The 21,073-nt window shown below is 44.8% G+C and overlaps 1 protein-coding gene across 1 annotated transcript in view; it reads left to right on the forward strand.

Moving 5' to 3' along the window:
- LOC138845934 (zinc finger protein 286A-like) overlaps positions 1-21,073 on the forward strand; it is a 168,343-nt gene that overhangs the window by 15,155 nt on the left and 132,115 nt on the right. The window contains exons 5-6 of the mRNA XM_070059984.1: positions 14,013-14,139; positions 18,006-18,088. Coding sequence (XP_069916085.1) covers positions 14,013-14,022 — 10 coding nt within the window. The 3' untranslated portion in view covers positions 14,023-14,139; positions 18,006-18,088. The remainder of the gene's footprint in view (positions 1-14,012; positions 14,140-18,005; positions 18,089-21,073) is intronic.

Here is a 21,073-nt window from a genome sequence, read left to right on the forward strand (position 1 = left end):
TGGGCCATCCTCTACTGCTTTCCCAGGCCATAACAGAGAGCTGGATTGAAAGTGGAGCAGCTGGGATTCAAACCGGCGCCCATATGGGATGCTGGTGCTTCAGATATGGAAGCAAGGAACTAGAGGATTTCAATTGTCATTTTTAGCAAGTGAACTAACATAGACCAAGTTTAGTTTTTGCAGAGTGGACAACAGAAGGAAGAAGAGAAAAGCTGATGGCTGGGAGCAAGTATGGAGGTTGTCCATCAACAAGTAGGGAAGGGACGGTGGCATCTGAGATAAAGCTTGCTCCTCCCATCCTCTGTAAAGGGCTCTGTGTCTTCTCCCATTGCTCATCTTGGTTCACAGCTGTAACTAAGGTCTCTTAAGCACACAGTTATACACACATATACTGGGTAGACATTACTTTTGGTTTGTATAAGCCACTTTCTTAAAAGCAGTTTCCATTATCGAAAACAGAAAACAAGGCAATAAATGTTGCTGTTTTCTTGGGAGACAAGATGTCAAAGTATAATTTTTTTAAGTTGATAAAGATTTGGTCTTGATGAAAGAATTATCAAACTAGTAGGCCAGCTTGAAAGAAAATACCAGAGATGGGGTATTTGTGTGTGTGTGTGTGTGTGTGTAGTGAAGTAATAAAAGCTCAAATAAGATTGCTAATTAGAAAATTGGTCCTGCAGGGCTACTGCCATAACCTTTGGAACCATCTTGTTTACCAAACAAAAATCATTTACAACTTACTGGTTGGTACAGCTTTATCTTTTTTATAAGTCTTTGGTGACTATACATAGGCCCTGTATGAATCAAGAGTTAATACTAGGGGCTGGCACTGTGACATAGAAAGCTAAGCCTCTGCCTATGGCACCGGCATCCCATTATAGGGATGCTCCATGTCTGATCCAGCTATGTGCTATGGCCTGGGAAAGCAGTAGAGGATGGCCCAAGTCCTTGGGCCCCTGCACTTGCATGGGAGACCTGGAAGAAGCTCCTGGCTCCTGGCTTCAGATTGGCAGAGCTCCAGTCATTGCCATCATTTGGGGAGTGAATCAGCGGATGGAAGACCTCTGTCTGCCTCTCCTTCTTTTTCAGTGTAACTCTGACTTTCAAGTAAATAAATAAATCTTTAAAAAAAGAAGAAGAAGAAAGAAAAAAATGTAATGAATGTGGGAAAGCCCTCTGTTGTTCCCCCAACTCAATCCATCTGAGGATTCATATGGAAGAAACCCTATGAGTGCTCTGTCTGTGGAAAAGCCTTCCATAAATACGCACTTCTTACCCAACATCTGGGAATTGATACTGAAGAGAAACCTTACATACGTCATGAACGTGGAAAAGCATCTGAGTAGACATCAAATTTGCCAGATATGAATGAGATCACACTGGAGAGAAGCCCACTAAATACAGCAATTGTGAGAAAGCTTTTAGCAGTGACCCACATCTCACTGGGCACCTGAGGACCCATTCTGGAGGACAGCCTTACAAATGCAATGTATGTGGGAGAGCTTTCAGAAGTAATCTTCCATCTGCTGGTTTACTGCTCAGATGGCCCCAATGGCCAGAGCTGCGTTGATCTGAAGCCAGAAGTCAGGAGCTTCTTCCATGTCTCCCACACAGGTGCAGGGGCCCAAGGACTTGAGCCATCTTCTACTGCTTTCCCAGGCCATAGCAGAGAGCTGGATCAAAAGAGGAGCAGCCAGGATTTGAATCGGAGCCCATATGGTATGCCGACACTGCAGGCGGTAGCTTTACCCACTACACCACAGCGCTGGTCTTTTTTTTTTTAAGATTTTAATTTGAAAGGTAGAGTTACAGAGAGACAGAAGGAGACAGAAAGAGAGATCTTCCATTCATTCCCTAGATGGCCAAAACAGCTAGGGCTGGCCTGCCAAAGCCAGGAGCCAAGAGCTTCATCCAGGTCTCCCATGTGAGTGCAGGGATCCAAGCTCTTGGGCCATCTTCCACTTCTTTCCCAGGCACATTAGTAGGAAGCTGGATTGGAAATGAAGCTCTGAGACTCAACCTGGAGCCTATATGGGATGCCAGCATTGCAGATGGTGACTTAACCCGCTACCCCACAGCACCAGACCCTCTCAGAAATCTTAAAAGGCCACAGTGTGAAGTAATATACTTATCAAGTAGAGTTTGCACATTTTACCCCTTTTCTTGGGCAAATGGATATTTATTTTCAGTAAAGAACAGAAACAAAACTCAGACAAAAATATTCATAGCCTTACACAATAAACCAAAAATTAGCATTTTGATCTTACCCCAGGAAAAAAATTATATTCTTTCCAGATTGCTTTGTCTCAAACATACTGACCATCTAATATCAGCATATTTGAGACTTTTTCAAGAAGGAGGTTCAAACAGTGGCATATCAAAACACATACACTGCCACTTGATATAATAAAAAGCAATTCTCCTTCGAAAGGGGAAGACCTCTAAACTTTTTTAAACTTCATTTTTGTTCTCATTTTATTTGAAAAGCAGAGAGAGAGATCTTCCATCTGCATAAGAGTACAGATTTCATAATGGCAACATGCAGAGGTACTTGTCAATTTCTCAGAAAGCATTTCCTCCCACAAAGGGAGCTTTCCACCTGAAGCTGGGGTCATCTTCTGACTTAGTACTTGCTCTTTCTCACTCAATAAACTCCATCCCCCAAAATAATTTCCTGTAAAGCACAAGGAAATACACATTGTCAATGGACTTGAGTGAAACCAATTGGCAGCGGGCACTATGGTGCACAAGGAGCTATGTCTGGTTTTCCCAACATGTTAATCGATACCAGAGGGTGCCATTGAAAAACACCTAAAGAAGCCACATTTGATCGTTTATGCATTGATATATTAAATTATATAATCTTACACCAGAAACAAAAGAAACAAGAATCACTTGTTCAGAACAGCAGCACACACATCAAACAGCTTTTGGGAAGGATAAATAAGTCAAAGCAATGACCATTCTGAGGAAAATGAGTAGCCAAAGCACTAAGTTGACAGATTTTCCTGTGCTATTCCATCTAAAACAAAAACTCAGAACCTGCCAGAAAGTTTGCAAAATACAGAGCTGCAGTTGAAGATCTATGAAAACTCAGATACTGTGGATTAAGTTTTTATACTGTGTGTGCTGTTCCAAAAAGGAACAAAACTCATTTAAAATCATCGTCATTGGGGTCAGCATTGTGGCACAGTGGGTTAAGCGGACACCTGTAACACCAGTATCCCACATCAAAGGGCTGGTTTGAATCCTGGCTGCTCTGCTTCCCACCCAGCTCCCTGCTAATGAGCTGGAAAAGCAACAGAAGATGCCCCAACTATTTGGGCCTACCAGCCACATGGGAGACACAGATGGAGTTTCAGGCTCCTGGCTTTGGCATGGCCCAGCCCCAACCATCATCTCTATTTGGGGAGCAAACCACCATTCTTGGGGAAGGTATTCAGCCTAGCAGTTAAGATTCTGGTTAAGGGGGCTGGTGTTGTGGCATAGTGGGTAATGCTGCCACCTGCAATGCTGGCTCCCATACGGGCACCAGTTCATGTTCTGGCTGCTCCACTTTGGATCCAGCTCTCTGCTAATGTGCCTGGGAAAGCAGCAGAAGATGGCCCAAATCCTCAGGCCCCTGCCACCCACAAGGGAAGACCCAGAAGAAGCACCTGGCTGCTGGCTTTGAACCAGCACAAACTCAAGCATTGCAGCCATTTGGTGAGTGAACCAGTGGATAGAAGATTTTCTTTCTCTCTCTCTTCCTCCCTCCCTCCCTCCCTCTCTCTAAACTCTGCCTTTCAAAAAAAAATAATAAATGAATCCTTAAACAAAAGATTCTGGTTAGGCTGTCCATGCCTCATTTCAAAGTACCAAGTTCAGTTCTCAGCTATGGCTCCTGATTCCAGTGTCCAGCTAAAGCAGACCCTGGGAAGCAGAAGTGATTGTATATGTGGAATGAGCCAGTGGATGGGACCTCTCTCTATGTCTCTCTCTGCCTCTCAAACAAATTTTCAAAAATCAGTGTGCTCTGTGCTTTCCTCTTTTTTAAAGATATATCTATTTGAAAGGCAAAGTGATAGAGAAAGAAAGAGATCTTCCATCCATTGGTTCACTCCCCCAAAAGACTACAACAGGCAAGTCTAGGCCAGGCCAAGCCTGGAACTCCATCCTGATCTCCCACATTGGTGGCAGGGTACTTGGGCCATCGTCTGCTGCCTTTTCAGGCTCATTCACGGAAAGCTGGGTGGAAAACAGTCAGGAATGGAACCAGCACTCCAACCTGGGATGTCAACATCACAAGCATTGACTTGACTTGCTTGGCCACAACACCAGCCTCTGTGCCATTCTCCTGTAGTTGCATCCCCCTCTGACCACAGCAAAGGGAGGATCTCCACCTTAAAGGGCCATACGATAGCTGTATTGTGTGCACCTGGATAAGCTGGTGCACTCTCCCCTTCTTAATCGAATCTTAATTGAATTACATCTGCCAAGCTCCTTTTCCGAATTCCATGGATTAGGACGTGCACATCTTTGGGAGGATATTATTTTGCCTGTCCACAGCTGGTAATGAATTTTCTCAGATTCCTATGACTGAAATTTTTTACTTGTACCCCCAATTTTTTGGCCATTCTTTTTAGAGTAGATCTGCCCATGATAAATTATCTTCATTTTCCATTATCTGAGAATGCTTTGATTCCTATGTATATTTTCATAAAAATCCTATGTGTATTTTAATAGAAAATTCTGAGTTGACAGTTGTTTTCTTCAGTGCTTGAAAAATGTTCCACTTCCTTTTGGCCTCCCAGCTGTCTCATAAGAAATCCACGTGTTGTTGTTGCTGTTACTTGCATGGCGTTGTCTCCTCTCTTGCTGTTTTCAGGGTTTGTCTTGCGTTCTCTGGGGGTTATTACCCTTCAGCGTGGATTTCTTTGTGTGTTATCTTGCTGGGCATTTTCTTACCTTCTTGAATTTGTGGATTCATGTCTTTTGCCAAATTTGGTACACTTTGAGTATTATGGTAACCCGGATGTTACTTAAACCTTGGGTTTACAGCAAGCCAGCCTCACCTGGCACCAGCCTGGTGGGTAAGAAAGTCACTTACCTGGTTGTGGCTGAGAGTGGAATTCTAAACACTGGACCCAGCCTCCCTTGGCAGCTTTGGGGAGGGGGAGTCCCTGGTTAGTGTTGAGCAGAGAGAATATTCCATGCGCCCTGGTCCGCTGATAACACCTTGCTGGGGGTGGAGGAAGCTCATTACTCCTGCTTCCCACAGGGCTCCAGTTGAGACTGAGGGGAGGTATGGTACCAGCAGGTGTCTAGGTTTGCACAGGCTGACATCACCCCTGCAGTAACTGATCTGTTCCACAGTCAGGTGAGGGTGGAAGTCTAGGTTGCCCACTCAGCCTCTGACGAGGGTGGAAGTCTTGGTTGCCCACTCAGCCTCTGAGGATCAGCTGAATTACAGAGGTCCCGCAAAGAGCAGGGTTAAACACAGTCAACTCCCTCGCAAAGGCGGACGTTAGGGGGCGGGGCCATACGTGCGGAGCATTCTGGGCATTGTAGTTCCGGCGCCGCGTTGGCGCAGGCGCACTGGCTTGCTTGGCATTTCGCCCGCCGAGTCAGCGCCATTGGTGAAAGCGTTCCCACCCTGCTGTGCGAGCTTCCTAGGTCGATCTCAGTGCGGCCGCCAGGTAGTCGCTGCCTCGGGTGCCAGGCCTCGGTCGTCCTCCGCGCCTCCCTCGGTGCCTCCCTCCAGGCCGTGGCCGTTGGCTCCGGCGCCCCTGTCCCGGGGCGGACCCGGGCCCGCCCACCTGTGAGGGAGATGATGGGGCTGGGCCGCTCCCCGGGCGCCGGCTCCGGCTCCGCCCAGGCACCCCTCGCCCCGCTCGCCCGGGTCCGAGCCCCCTCTCCGGGTCGGGGTCCTGCCGGGCTCCGGACGCGGGGCCGGGGCTGGGGCTGGCCCTTCCCCGAGGGGAACCCGGAGCGGAACCCGGAGCGGGTTAGGGAGAGAGGGCGAGGCCGGCGGGTGGACCTGCTTCCCGTGGGGCAGCCTGCGCCGCTCTTCCTCGCGGGCCGTGTTGGGGGCGTTTCGGAGAATCACGTGGACATCACCTGTCGCCCCCCTGAGCTGACGGCGGCCTGCTGCTTCGGGAACGCGGGGCCCTTCCTCGCTCTTAGACGGCCGCACCGACTTGGGGTCTGGACAAGCGAGGAAGTTTCTCCTCCTTTAGGCTCGTTCCGCACTGTATGTGGCCGCTTCTCACTGTCCACCTGGACCGTAGAGAACAGGAGGAGTGGGAAACTGCCCCATGGAGCGCAGGTCTCGGGAGAGTTTTGGCTGGGTCACCTGCGGCCTTTTCTTCCTGTGGGTGTGTTGATACGGCTGATGGAAAGCCGAATAATACTGAATTTTAACCAGCATGACGTCTTCTGCGTCTAAAATTTTAAATGTGCTATTTGCACAGCCTGGTAGTGAAACGTATTTTACAAGCATAATCTACAGAGTGTGCTGCCAAGTGAGACTTTAGTCATCTTTACAGATCTAACTATTTAATTGGAAAGGCGGGGAGGACAGACACTCTCCCCGTGCCTGCTAGCCCTGCGGCTGGGCCACGCCAAAGCCTGCAGCTCAGAACTCAGTCCAGGTCTTCCACCTGCTGTCTGCTAGGCTGCACGTCAGCAGGAAGCTGGAATCAGGACCTGAAGCGCAAACCCAGGCTCTCAAATATGGGCCCCTGGCCTCCCAAGCAGCACCAAGCACCTGCCCCCAGTCACAGAACATTTTTAAACAAATTATACTTTGGGAAGTTTATTTTTATTGGCATGCAGTTTTAAAATGTTTATTATAGCCTCTTTTTTCTGTTTTTTTGTTTTGTTTTTTTTTTTTTTTTTCCTGCTTTAGCCAGGGGCTTGTAGATTTCATTATTTAGAGAATCAGATCTTGGCTTTGTCACTTGTTTTTTATTTGCGTTTTTTTAATGCATTAGTTTCTTCCTTTATCATTTTTACCTCTTAGTTTTCTTATTGGCTACCTTGCTAAGTGTTTTTCTTCTTTATTTTGAACACGTAATGTTTTTGCTCTTTCCCAAAATCCTACCTGAAAGTATTTAGGAATATAAATTCAATCTCCTGAAAACTTTGGCAGCAATCATGTATGTATGTCTAATGTATAATACTTTCATTTCCTAACTCACTGCCAATTAAATTTTACTTAGTAGCTACTAAAGAGTACCTATTTTAAGTTCAAGGCCAAAAAAAAAAAATTCCCCCATCCCAGAGTTCCATTTACATTTGTATTCTATTGCATCATGTTTAGAGAATGCACTCTATTCAATTTCTTTTTTTTTAAGGTTTATTTATTTATTTGAAAGAGTTACACAGAGACAGTAGGAGAGGCAGAGAGAGGTCTTCCATCCGTTGGTTCATTCCCCAATCGGGCCCAACGGCCAGAGCTGCACCGATCTGAAGCTGGGAGCCAGGAGCTTCTTCCAGGTATCCCACATGGGTGCAGGGTCCCAAGGACTTGGGCCATCCTCCGCTGCTTTCCCAGGCCATAGCAGAGAGCTGGATCAGAAGTGGAGCAGGGACTCAAACCGGAGCCCATATGGGATGCTGGCACTGCAGGCAGCGGCTTTACCCACTACCTCAACACCAGCCCTAGTTTCTTGTTTTTGACTGTAACTTTTTCTTTGTGGTCTGTGGCAGATCTTAGCAAATGCTCCCTGAGTGCCTGAAAATAACTTTTAGATGTTAGTTTTATTATACTCACATGTGATTAACTTCTGTATCTCTAATGTTCTTTGCATTGATGGCAGTCTTGCTTTATGTATTTTAATTCTTGCTTTTCAGCAAAGTACTGGTTAACTGTTGCAATATCATTCAGATGATGTTCTGATTGACATAGACTATATACAGTTAGATTTAGTTCTGCTCTATTTATAGGGCAAGCTATTAAACCTTATGGGGAGTAAGGTGCCCATTCATGGCAGGTGCAGATTCAGTATGTTTAAGCATAACAGAGTCCCTAAATGAGGGAACATTTAATTACACAAGTTAGAGTTTTCCAAAACTCAATACTTGTTCTTTCAGGGCTGATGTGGTATAGCTGGTAAAGCTACCACGTGCAGCACCAGCATCCCACGTTGGACACTGGTTTGAGTCCCGGCTGCTCCACTTCCAATCCAGCTCCCTGCAACGCACCTGAGAAAGCAGTGGAACATGGCCCAGGTACTTGAGTCTTTGCTCGGATATGAGTGCCCTGGATAAAGCTCCTGGCTCCTGGCTTCTGGCTTCAGACTGGCCCAGCCCCGGTCATTGCACCCATTTGAGGAGTGAACTAGTGAATGGAGGATCTCTCTCTCTCTCTCTCTCTCTCTCTGCCTTTCAATAAGATAAATAAATCTTTTTGAAAAATATTTTTCTGTCCTTGCCCTTTTGTTCCTGAGTCTTACGGTCCCATCCTGGAAGAATTTGTGTTAGCAGTCTCTACCAGGGGGTATAAGGAAATGTTATACATTGGGTGCTTCTGGTTCTTGAACTAGACTCAGCAGTAGCAAGTTACCTCCTTTATACAGGTAGAAAAGTAGAATCAGTGCCAGGCACGTCTGAACAAGATCTCCGCCACCCTACTCCTCCATAGTATAAAACCTTGAATGGTCATGTGTTTTCAATATAAAAAGACTACTGCTCAATGCTTTGTGCATTGAATTCCACTTTATTTTCTATTATTCTTGTTATCCCTGTGTCTTATTTGGATTTGCCTTATATAGAAAGATAGATTAAAAATTATTTGAATATGAGATTAGAAGGGGCATGTCAAGGTATCCAGTATTTAAATTTTGAAGTTGTGGTGTTCACTTTAGTGAAACTGCAGTCTCTGGAAATTTTAAGAAATTGACTCAAGGCCAGCGTTGTGGTGTAATCTGTAAAGCTGCTGCCTGTAATGCAAATGCAGGCATCCCATATGGGCACTGATTCGATTCCTGGCTGCTCCACTTCCAGCTCAGGTTCCTGCTAATGGCCTGGGAAAGCAGTGGAAGATGACCCCAGTCCTTGGGCTCCTGCACCCACATGGGAGATCCAGATGAAGCTCCTGGCTTCAGCCTGGCCCAGCTCTGGCTATTGCAGCCACTTAGGGAGTGAACCAGCAGATGGAAGGTGTCTGTCTGTCTCTCTCTCTCTAATTCTTCCAAATAAAAACAGAAATATTTATTAAACATTGACTGTTCACACAAAAGGAAGGAAAAAGATATTCTTGGAATATTTCTTTGTTTGATGAGAGGGTGACTGTGCCAAAGAGACTGAATTTTCTTCCACTTTATACAGCAAGTTGATTTAGTGGGAAAGGTGTGAGCTTTGAAATTACATTGATTAGGGGCTGGTGCTGTGGCGTATTGAGTTAACCCTCTGCCTCTGGTCCACTTTTGACCCAGCTCCCTGCTAATGGCCTGGAAAGCAGCGAAGGATGACTCAAGTGCTTGGTCCCCTGCATCCACGTGGTACACCTGGAAGAAGCTCCTGGCTCCTGGCTTAATCTGCCAGTTGCAGCCATTGCAGTCATTTGGGGAGTGAACCAGAGGATGAAAGATCTCTCAGTCTGTTTTTCTCTCTCTCTCTCTCTGTAACTCTGCCTTTCAAATAAAATAAATAAATCTTTTAAGGAAAAAAAAGAAATTATGTTGATTAGAAGTCATATATCTGCATGACCTTAAATAAGTAGTTTCCTTATTGTAAACCTCTCTTGTCTTATATATGGAATAGAAATATAATCTCCATTGACTTGATGTGAACATCAAATGATAGAGTTTTTTTTTTTCTTAAGATTTATTTAAAAGAGAGAGAAAGGCATCTTTTCTTTTTTTTTTCTTGGACAGGCATAGTTAGTGAAAGAGAGAGACAGAGAGAAAGGTCTTTCTTCCATTGGTTCACCCCCCAAATGGCCGCTACGGCCGGCGCACCGTGCCGATCCGATGCCAGGAGCCAGGTGCTTCCTCCTGGTCTCCCATGTGGGTGCAGGGCCCAAGCACTTGGGCCATGCTCCACTTCCTTCCTGGGCCACAGCAGAGAGCTGGACTGGAAGAGGAGCAACCGGGACAGAATCCGGTGCCCCAACCGAGACTAGAACCCGGGGTTCCGGCACTGCAAGTAGAGGATTAGCCTAGTTAGCCACGGCACCAGCCAGAAAGACATATTTTATATACTGGTTCACTCCTCCAAATGACCACAGTGGCTGGGCTGAGCCAGGCTGAAGCCAGGGATCTCCCACATGGGTGGCAGGGGCCCAAGTACTTGGGCCACTTTGCACTGCTTTCCCGGGTGCAAACATGGAGAAGCTGGTACTTGAAGAAATGCTCATGTGGGATGCTGGTGTCACAAGTGGTGGCTTTGCCCACTATAAAACATTGCCAGCCCCAAGAGTACTTTTTAAACTCTGGGGCCAGTGCTGTGGCTTAGTAGGTAAAGCTGCCGCCTGCAGTGCTGGCATCCCATTTGGGTGCCAGTTTGAGTCCCGGCTGCTCCACTTCCATTCCAGCTCTCTGCTGTGGCCTGGGAAAGCAGTAGAAAGATGGCCTGAGTCCTTGGGCCCCTGCACCCACATGAGAGACCTGGAAGAAGCTCCTGGCTCCTGGCTTCAGGTTGGCTCAGCTGCAGCCATTGTGACCATTTGGAGAAGATGAAAGACCCCTCTCTGTCTTTCTCTGCCTCTCTGTAGCTCTGCCTTTCTAGTTAATAGATAAATCTTTAAAAAGAAAATCCTTGTACAATGTCTGGCCTGCTAACTGTAACTACCTGTAATAGTATTAAAATCTCAAGATCTGAGATGGGCATTTGGTGTAGCAGTTAAGATGCCTGGAATGCCTGCATCCCATATTGTAGTGCCTGGGATAAAGTACTGACTCTGTACCAGGTTCTGGCTTCCTGCTAATGCTCACTCTGGGAGGCAGTAGGTGATGTCTCAAATAATTCGGTCTCTGCCACCCATATGGGCAACATTGATTTCCTGGCACCCAACCTTGACCTGGCCCAGTGTCCTGGCTTTTGCAGGCATTTGGGAGTGAACCAGTGGTTGAGATTTCTCTCTCTCTCTATTTCTCTCTCTCCCTTTAGAATAAATTTTTAAAACAATTACAGAAAATGATTATTAAAACAGATTTCAAGATCTCTTGGACCAAAAGTCTTTGGTCTTCTCTCGTCTTGAACATTACTTTTGTGTTCCCTTAGGAAGATCATGCTCACTTGTATCTGAAACTCCCAAGTGAGATTGGTCTGTGTGACTTACTGTCTTCTGCAGACATGTCTTTGCTGGTCGCGACTCTTTCTGGAGAGTGAAACACAGAAGCAGAGATCACAGCTGCTGTGTTTTTTTCCATTGGACCTCTGGTGAGTTAAGGTTTCCTCTGTTTCCAACCTGCTGTATTGATTTGCGTGTGTTCTGCTTCTCCTGAAGTTTGGGACTTTGCCTTACCAAACCCTCTCTGGAAACTGAACCTAACAGTTTGACACAGGAAATTTGGGTTCATCATGGTAGAATACAATCTATTAGAAGATTCACTGTTGATACTGAACCAAATATCTTTCCAAAAATTCACAGCTCCTGGCTCCAGCCTGGTGGAGCCCTGGTTGTTGGGACACTTGGCCAATAAACCAGCAGATGGAGATACCTGCTAATATAAAATAAACAGTATTTTTTTAAATTAAAAATAGATCTTTTTCTTAAAGAATCTTTCAGTTGGGACGTTAGTGTTAGCTAAGTTGGTCAACAGAAAATTCGTGAGAATAGATTTAAGCTGTTACCCAATTACAGGTGGGATTTAACATGTCAATAAGTATTTGTGAGGGTATCCTGGTGAGAAGAGAGCTTATGGGCAGGCTTTGAAGTAGTGAACAGTGACTAAGCTACTGAATCAAGTTAGAAAGCTGTAAAAGACAAGACTAAAAATTAGATGTTATGCTGAATATTTTAATTTTACCTAAAGACATTTAAGTGTATATGTGTTTGGAATAGGTATTAATCTGATTTAAGAAAAGTGTTTTAACAGTGACTTTGAAGTATAAGTTTTGTAAGAAACACTTGATCAGTAGTTCCAACTATGTTGGTTTAGTATGTATCATAGCCTGGTCACATGCATCCCTAATTTTCAGAGGTTAAGGCTCATATCATTATTAATTTTTTTTAAGATTTATTTATTTATTTGAAATTCAGAGTTACATAGAGAGAGGAGGAGAGGAAGACAGGGAGAGAGCTCTTCCATTCACTGGTTCACCCCCAATTGGCTGCAATGGCCAGAGCTGTGCTGTTCTGAAGCCAGGAGCCAGGAGCTTCTTCTGCGTCTCCCATGCAGGTACAGGGGCCCAAGGCCTTGAAACATCTTCTACTGCTTTCCCAGGCCATAGCAGAAAGCTGGATTGGAAGTGATAGAGCCTGGACTCAAACCAGCGCCGATATGGAAGGCCGGAACTGCAGGCGGCGACTCTACCTGCTACTCTAAAATGCCAGCCCCAGCATAATACATTCTTTATTTTTTTGACAGGCAGAGTGGACAGTGAGAGAGAGAGACAGAGAGAAAGGTCTTCCTTTGCCGTTGGTTCACCCTCCAATGGCCGCCGCAGCCGGCACGCTGCGGCGGCGCACCGCGCTGATCCAATGGCAGGAGCCAGGAGCCAGGTGCTTTTCCTGGTCTCCCATGGGGTGCAGGGCCCAAGCACTTGGGCCATTCTCCACTGCACTCCCTGGCCACAGCAGAGAGCTGGCCTGGAAGAGGGGCAACCGGGACAGAATCCGGCGCCCCGACTGGGACTAGAACCTGGTGTGCCGGCGCCGCTAGGCGGAGGATTAGCCTCGTGAGCCGTGGTGCCGGCCAATACATTCTTACTTCATATTGTTAAAGCTGGTTCTTTCCCTTGAATATGAAATATTTCATGAGTCTGTACTGATAACTTCAAATTCAGAGCTGTGGAGTTTTTAACCTAATCTCATCATTTGTATCCTCTTTATATCTTTGTTTTCCCATACCAAATTGATTAGTTTTTAGGAACACTGATAGGCTAATTTGCTTTATCCAGCACTGCACACACAAAAGTTACAGAATATCATTTCTACTTCTACCACCAATAAGATTGCTTACAGAAAATGTCTTGTTTTTGTTACTGTCTTTGTTTCGGGGTTCTTACTCAGAGGTACAGAAAAATTGCTGTGTTTTAAAATCACTCAGAATAGTTCCTCTCTAATAAATGGGTATGCTATTCCAGCTGGTTGTTCTCTACTAGATTGCTTTCTTGAAGTTTAATCCTTGTTTTAAAACAATATAAAATATTTCCACAATTCAAAAGTCAAATATACAAAACAAGAAATATTCAAAAGAGCCTAGGTCCTATTTCAGTCATCTCCATTCTGTTTCCTCCTTCTCTCGGTAGTTCATCATTAAAAATACTTTGGACTCATTCTTCCATTCTTTATACAAGCATTTGTACACATTTCATATCCTAACCAAAGAACTGGCCCCCAAAGTCCCATGTGTTCTTTTCTGTCTCAGAGAGCTTATAGCATTCTGTATCTGTGGTTTGATTGATGCAGTATCTTTTATTAAGCCATATTCTACAGATTAGAACTGAAAGAAGGTGATCTTTTACACAAGTCAGGGTTTTCTGAGATAGCAGATTATTTGGGTAGAAACCACTAGCTGTACACAAATATTTTAAAGACTTTCTAGAGAAGGAAGAAGCCATGCTGTTTGCCTCCAGAAAGTATAGTAGGAGCAATATGTAGAGTTTCTAGAAAACCAGATTTGAATTAGTTTGGTAAAACTACTTTCAGGTGGAACTCCAAAGATGGAATAGGCTTCCTCTTACGGTTTTAAGTTCTTGTCACTGGAGAGATCTTTATGTCCTATAAGGATTAAGGAGTTGGCATACATAATCATTTGGTGATTCTAATTTCTGGAGTTTTTCTCCAGTTTTATACATGTTATCCTGCCTAACAGTGCTGATACTGTAGTCTCTGGGTGATCACAATTTATTTATTCTAGGAGTCACTGACTTTTAAAGATGTGGCTGTAGACTTCACATTGGAGGAATGGAGACTGAAGGACCCTACACAGAGGAGCCTGTACAAGGATGTGATGCTGGAGAATGACAGGAATCTTGTCTCCCTGGGTAAGGTCACTTCCTCTTCTGTGTTGATACCTTTGCCCCCTTGACCCAGTTTACTGAGGACACAGAGCCTCTAAGGTACCTAACTGGATTTTAGTTTTGAGTTTAGGTGTCAGACTCTGTGATGACATTGTTGGTCATCGTGCTGCTCTTCATTCTTAACTAAATGATCTGCTTATTGTAGAATAACAAATGCAAGGGGTCTTCAGAAAGTTTATGGAAAGGTGTATTATGACCAAAAACTACATGGATTTCACATTTTTACACCAAAATAAGCTCATACTGACTTGCTGTAACATGTCTGAATAGGTTCTAGTTTGAGGATAAGACATCAGTTTGAAAGGAGACCCTAACAGAGCCCCTGGATTCTAAATTCTGCTAAAATTGAAACAAAACAAACATCATATTTATGGAGAAGCATGGGTGGAAGAATGATGAAGTCATTTATGCTTGTGAAAAGTTTTCAGGGGTGCCGGCCCCATGGCACAGTAGGTTAATCCTGCATCTGCGACACTGGCATCCCATATGGATGCCACTTCTCGACCCTGCTGCTCCTCATCCAGTCCAGCACTCTGCTGTGGCCTGGGAAAGCAGTGGAAGATGGCCCAAGTGCTTGAGCCCCTGCACCCATGTGAGAGACCCTCAAGAAGCTCCTGGCTCCTGGCTTCGGATTGGCTCAGCTCCGGCCATTGCAGACATTTGGGGAGTGAACCAACAAAAGGAAGACCTTTCTCTCTGTCTCTTCCTCTCATTGTCTGTGACTCTCCCTCTCAAATAAATAAACAAAATTTAAAAATAAAAAAAAGTTTACAAATAGAAAACTCATTTTAAGAAGCAGCAGGGTGAGGTTAAAGATGAACATATTAGCAGCAGACAATCCATGACAGTTGGCAAGGGAAAAAATAATCTTTCTTGTGCTTGAATTAAAGAGGACTGACAGTAGCACAAACAGTAGCCAGCCCTAAACATCCCAGTTGCCTCAGTCTGCCCAGCTCTGACTGAAAAACAAAGTGGAGCAGACTTTCCGCTCGATCCCCTGATCAGCCCCAGATAAGAGCAGAGGCTACCACAGAAAATTGTAAAACTGCATCAAGATCATTTCTTTCAAGAATTGTCAAGGGAGATGAACATGGCTTTACCAGTGTGATCCAGAAGACAGAGCACAGACAAAGCAATGACTACTGAAGGTGGAAGTGGTCTCGTCAGAGCAAAGGGCATGGCAGCCGGATTTGGGGATGCGTAAGGCATTTTGCTTGTTGACTTTCTCTTACAGGCTGAAGAACAGTAACATCTGCTTACAGAGTGTTTTTGAGAAAGTTGGTCAGAGCTCAGCCAAAAAACCACACAGGAAAGCTTTCCCAGAGTATCCTTCACCACGGTACTGCTCCTCCTCATCCCGCTCGTCGAACAAGGGCGGTTTTGTGAGTGTTTGTAGGGAAATGATCAGGCTTCCACCTTACAGCTCCTTCTGACTTGTTTTTGTTTCCTATTCTTAAAAGATCTTTAAAGAATGCCCATTTTTCTTCAGTTAAAGAGCTATAGTGATGTGGTTAAAATCCCAGAGCCCTCAGTTCTTTCACGTTGGACCAAGTGGCTGGTATCATTGTTTACAAGTATCTTCAACTTGTAAGCTCATGTTGAAAAATAACATTTTATTTTTTGTGTCTTTTAATTCCATTTATCATGAACTTTTTGAAGTCCTTTCATATGTTTTGTTGGAATCTAATTCCAAAGTTATTCTCATCTATTCCATAAAGGAATTATCAGTGCTTCTAAAAAGAAAGAAAACAAATGTGTTGATTTTCTTTTTAATTAATAATTAATTTGAAAAACAGAATGAGCGAGAGGAGGAGAAATCTTCCATCTACTTGTCACTCTCCAGATGTCTCACAGCCAGAGCTGGACCAAGCTGAAGACAGGAGTCCAGAACTCAGCCTAGGTCTCCCACATGGATGGCAGAAACCCAACTACTTGAACCATCACCTGTTACCTCCCAGGGTATACACTGGAAATGGAGACAGAATTCAAACCCCGGCCTCTGATGGGATGTGGGTGTCACAAGCAGTATCTTGACCACTATGCCAAACACCTACCCCCATTTTTAAAAAAATATTTATTTATTTATTTATTTGAAAATAAGAATTCCAGAGAGGCAGGGGAGGGGTGGTCCTCCCTTTGCTGACTCACTCCCCAGATGACCACAACAGGTGGAGCTGCGCAAACCCAAAGCCAGGAGCCAGGAGCTTCCTCCAGGTCTCCCGTGCGGGTACAGGGACCCAAGGACGTGGGCCATCCTCCACTGCTTTCCCAGGCCACAGCAGAGGACTGGATCTGAAGTAGAACAGCCAGGACCTGAACCAGTGCCCATATGGGATGCTGGCAGTGTGGGCGGCAGTTTTGCCCACTACGCCACAGTGCTGCCCCCCCCATTTTGAGTTTTTCCCATGATTCATTATCACATGAAACCATAGTATTAAGCTCTCTTGAGATAAATACCTTTATAATTCTCTAGATTGTTACTGTACAATAGAATGTTCTGCTATGATAGAAATCTGGGAACCAACGCTGTGCATAGTAGGCTCTAAGCCTCCGCCTATTGCACTGGAATTCCATATGGACGCCGGTTCATGTCCCGGCTGCTCCTCTTCCAATCCAGCTCTTTGCTATGGCCTGGGAAAGCAGTGGAAGATGACCCAAGTCGTTGGACCCTGCACCCGTGTGGGAGACCTGGAAGAAGCTCCTAGCTCCTAGCTTTGGATCAGCTCAGCTCAGGCCATTGCAGGCAATTAGGCAGTGAACCATCGGATGGAAGACCTCTCTCTCTGTCTCTCCCTCTCTCTCTGTAACTCTACCGCTCAAATAAATAAAAATAAATCTACAAAACAGAAATCTGTGGGGCCGGCACTGTGGCGCAGTGGGTTAACGCCCTGGCCTGAAGTGCTGGCATCCCATATGGGCACTGGTTCAAGACCCGGCTGCTCTACTTCCAATCCAGCTCTCTGCTATGACCTGGGAATGCAGTAGAGGATGGCCCAAGTCCTTGGGCCCCTGAACCACATGGGAGACCCGGAGGAAGCTCCTGGCTCCTGGCTTTGGTTCAGCATACTCCAGCTATTGAGGCCAATTGGAAAGTGAACCATCGGATGGAAGACCTTTCTCTCTCTCTCTGTGCCTCTCCCCTCTCTGTGTAACTCTGACTTTCAAATAAATAAATAAATCTTAAAAAAAAAAAAAACCTGTATCTCTGCTAGCCTGTATCGCACATTCAAGCCACTTGTGGCTTGCTTTTTTTTTTTCTTTTTTGACAGGCAGAGTGGACAGTGAGAGAGAGAGACAGAGAGAAAGGTCTTCCTTTGCCGTTGGTTCACCCTCCAATGGCCGCCGCGGCTGGCGCGCAGCGGCCGGCACACCGCGCTGATCCAATGGCAGGAGCCAGGAGCCAGGTGCTTTTCCTGGTCTCCCATGGGGTGCAGGACCCAAGTACTTGGGCCATCCTCCACTGCACTCCCTGGCCACAGCAGAGAGCTGGCCTGGAAGAGGGGCAACCGGGACAGAATCCGGCGCCCCGACCGGGACTAGAACCCGGTGTGCCAGTGCCGCAAGGCAGAGGATTAGCCTAGTGAGCCACGGCGCTGACCACTTGTGGCTTTTGAGCAGTTCAAATTTGTTCCACCTAAAGAACTGGATTTTTAATTTAATTTTAAGTCTGGTTTAATCTGCCATGTGTTGCTATTAGCAACTGTATTGGATAGTGCAGCTCTATATCTTCCTGTAATAGCCACTCTACGTAGAAAATTGAGAACTGAGACTGAATTTGGCAGTAGTTCTCACAACATCAAATCCTATTTATTTATTTTTGTTTTGAACAGAGCTTGCAGTTTCCAAACCAGATATGATATCCCATTTGGAGAATGGATAGTGGTGAGAGAAATTTCAAGAGGCCCTTATCCAGGTAAATTAATCAGAATCATGAAAAAGGTTTTATTTCAAATAATATCATTGGGGAATGTTCAACAGAATATCTGAAATATTTTGGGGGGTACCTCTGCTCAACGTTGTCTCAAAGGAAAAAATCTCCCCCCACCCTGCCCCATCCTCTTCCTCTGTGCCTCTCCTCTATCTGTTCTCTACTTTTGGTTTCCTATCCCCTCCTACTCTGCTTTCTAAATTTTCAGAATTTTTTCTTCCTTTTTATTAGAACATGCACAAATATCGCTATCACTTTATCCTTTCCAGTTAATTCTGTTTTTCTTATTTGTTTCACCATTATCTGGCCTTCCTTCATTTCCTAAAAATGCTTTCTTATGCTAACCTTATTTCTTTTAAGCTAAACCTGTTTAAGCTAAACCTATTTCAAACTAAAACTTAAGGTTTAATTTTTCTCTTGCAAGCCTGCTGAAATTTTGAGAGGATCTTTCTTCCCTCCAGTTCTTATCTAATTGAGAGTACAAACAAGAAATGAATCAGTTGAGAATCAAAATGCAGTACCCACTTAGTATTTAATGCTTCTTTGTTTTGAGACAAGTTGGAGAATATGAAAGAGAAACTGGGGTGGGGGTGAAAGTGTTTCCCTCAGAACAGGTGCACAAGGGTGGCTTCTGGAGATGGGACATTTAAACTGGGCCGTGAAGGGTCAGAAGCAGCCATCCTGGGGAAGTGGAGAGGTCATCTTGCCAGGCAAAGGGAATAGCAATGCAAAATACCTGATAGGAGAAGGATTGTAATACATCCTAGAAATCAAGAGGGATTTGCTGCTACGGAAGCTCAAGGGAGGGGAAGACTGGGAGGGAGTAAGGCTGGAGCTGGAGGGAAGCTGCCCCTGCAGGGCTTTGTAGATGATGGTCAGGAGCTGGGGTTCTAATCTGAGTGAGTGCAGAGCATATGGAAAATTTCAATGAAAGACTATTAGGAAACAACTCTGATTGAGGGGTATAAAGCAGGCTAGGCTAAGAGGTTGTACAAACAGTCTAGGCAAGATAGTAACTTGGCTAGGATCATGGTCTTGGAAAGACAAGTAGATTCTAGTTCTTATCTTTGTTCATGGTTTTTGCCTTAAAGTCTATTTAGTGTAATTTTTTTTTGACAGGCAGAGTTAGACAGTGAGAGAGAGAGAGAGGGAGGGAGAGAGGTCTTCCCTCCGTTGGTTCACTCCTCAAATGGCCGCTATGGCCAGCGTGCTGCGCCCATCCAAAGCCAGGAGACAGGTGCTTCCTCCTGGTCTCCCATGCAGGTGCAGCGGCCAAGCACTTGGGCCATCCTCCACTGCTTTCCTGGGCCACAGCAGAGAGCTGGAATGGAAGAGGAGCAACTGGGACAGAATCTGGCGCCCCTACTGGGACTAGAACCCAGCGTGCCGGCACTGCACGTGGAGGATTAGCCTAGTGAGCTGCAGCGCCAGCCATGTTTTGCCTAATATTAATATCACCAAAGCATCCTCTTTTTGGTTATTGTTTTCTCTGCTGTTACCTCTTTTCATCTGTTCACTTCTAGTTTTTAATGTATTTCTTTTTTTTTCAGATTTCATGTATATTTTAATTATCCATATGGCATTTAATAATTATGGTTACTGTTTATTTTTTATAGCATTTCTTTTTTTTAACTTTTATTTAATGAATATAGATTTCCAAAGTACAGCTTATGGACAACATTGGCTTCCCCCCACCCCCCGATGACTTCCCTCCCACCCTCAACCCTCCCCTTTCCCGAACTCTCTCCCCTTCCATTCATATCAAGATTTATTTTCAAATTTCTATATATACAGAAGATCAGTTTAGTATACATTAAGTAGATTTCAACAGTGTGCACCCACATAGAAACACAAAGTGAAAAACATTGTTTCAGTACTAGTTATAGCATTAAATCTCAATGTACAGCACATTAAGGACAGAGATCCTACATGAGGAGTAAGTGCACAGTGACTCCTGTTGTTGACTTTACAAATTGACACTCCTGTTTATGGCATCAGTAATCTCCCTATGCTCCAGTCATGAGTTTCCAAGGCTATGGAAGCCTTTTGAGTTCTCCGACTCTTATCTTGTTTAGACAAGGTCATAGTCAAAGTGGAAGTTCTCTCCTCCTTCTTTGATGACCTTTTCTTTCCACTGGGATCTCACTCACAGAGATCTTTCATTTAGGTTTTTTTTGTTTGTTTTTTTTGTTTTGCCAGAGTGTCTTGGCTTTCCATGCCTGAAATACTCTCATGGGCTTTTCAGCCAGATCCAAATGCCTTAAGGGCTGATTCTGAGGCCAGAGTGCTGTTTAGGACATCTGCCATTCTATGAGTCTGCTGAGTATCTCGCTTCCCATGTTGGATCGCTCTCCCCTTTATTTATTCTATCGGTTAGTATTAGGAGGCACTAGACTTGTTTATGTGCTCCCTTTGACTCTTAGTCCTTTCATTATGATCAATTGTGAACTGAAATTGATCACTTGGAATACTGAGATGGCATTGGTACATGCCACCTTGATGCGATTGAATTGGAATCCCCTGGTATGTTTCTAACTCTACCATTTGGGGCAAGTCAGCTTGAGCATGTCCCAAATTGTACATCTCTTCCTTCTCTTATTCCCACCCTTATATTTAACAGGGATCACATTTAAGTTTAATTTTCAACACTTAAGAATAACTGTGTATTAATTACAGAATTAAACCAGTCATATTAAGTAGAACAGACAAAAAAACTACTAAGAGGGATAATGTATTAAGTTGTTCATTAACAGTCAGGGCTATGCTGATCAAGTCACCGTTTCCCATAGTGTCCATTTCACTTCAACAGGTTTCCTTTTTGGTGTTCAGTCAGTTGTCACCAATCAGGGAGAACATATGATATTTTGTCGCTCCCCCTCTCCGTGGAGGAGCGACACTAGACCCTGCCTAGGTTTCCTATCCGAGTCACGACACCATTATGTAGCTCCCCCTGTTCGCGGAGGAACGACA

The sequence above is a fragment of the Oryctolagus cuniculus genome, chromosome 17, assembly GCF_964237555.1.
Source record: "Oryctolagus cuniculus chromosome 17, mOryCun1.1, whole genome shotgun sequence".
In the NCBI taxonomy this organism is placed as follows: domain Eukaryota; kingdom Metazoa; phylum Chordata; class Mammalia; order Lagomorpha; family Leporidae; genus Oryctolagus; species Oryctolagus cuniculus.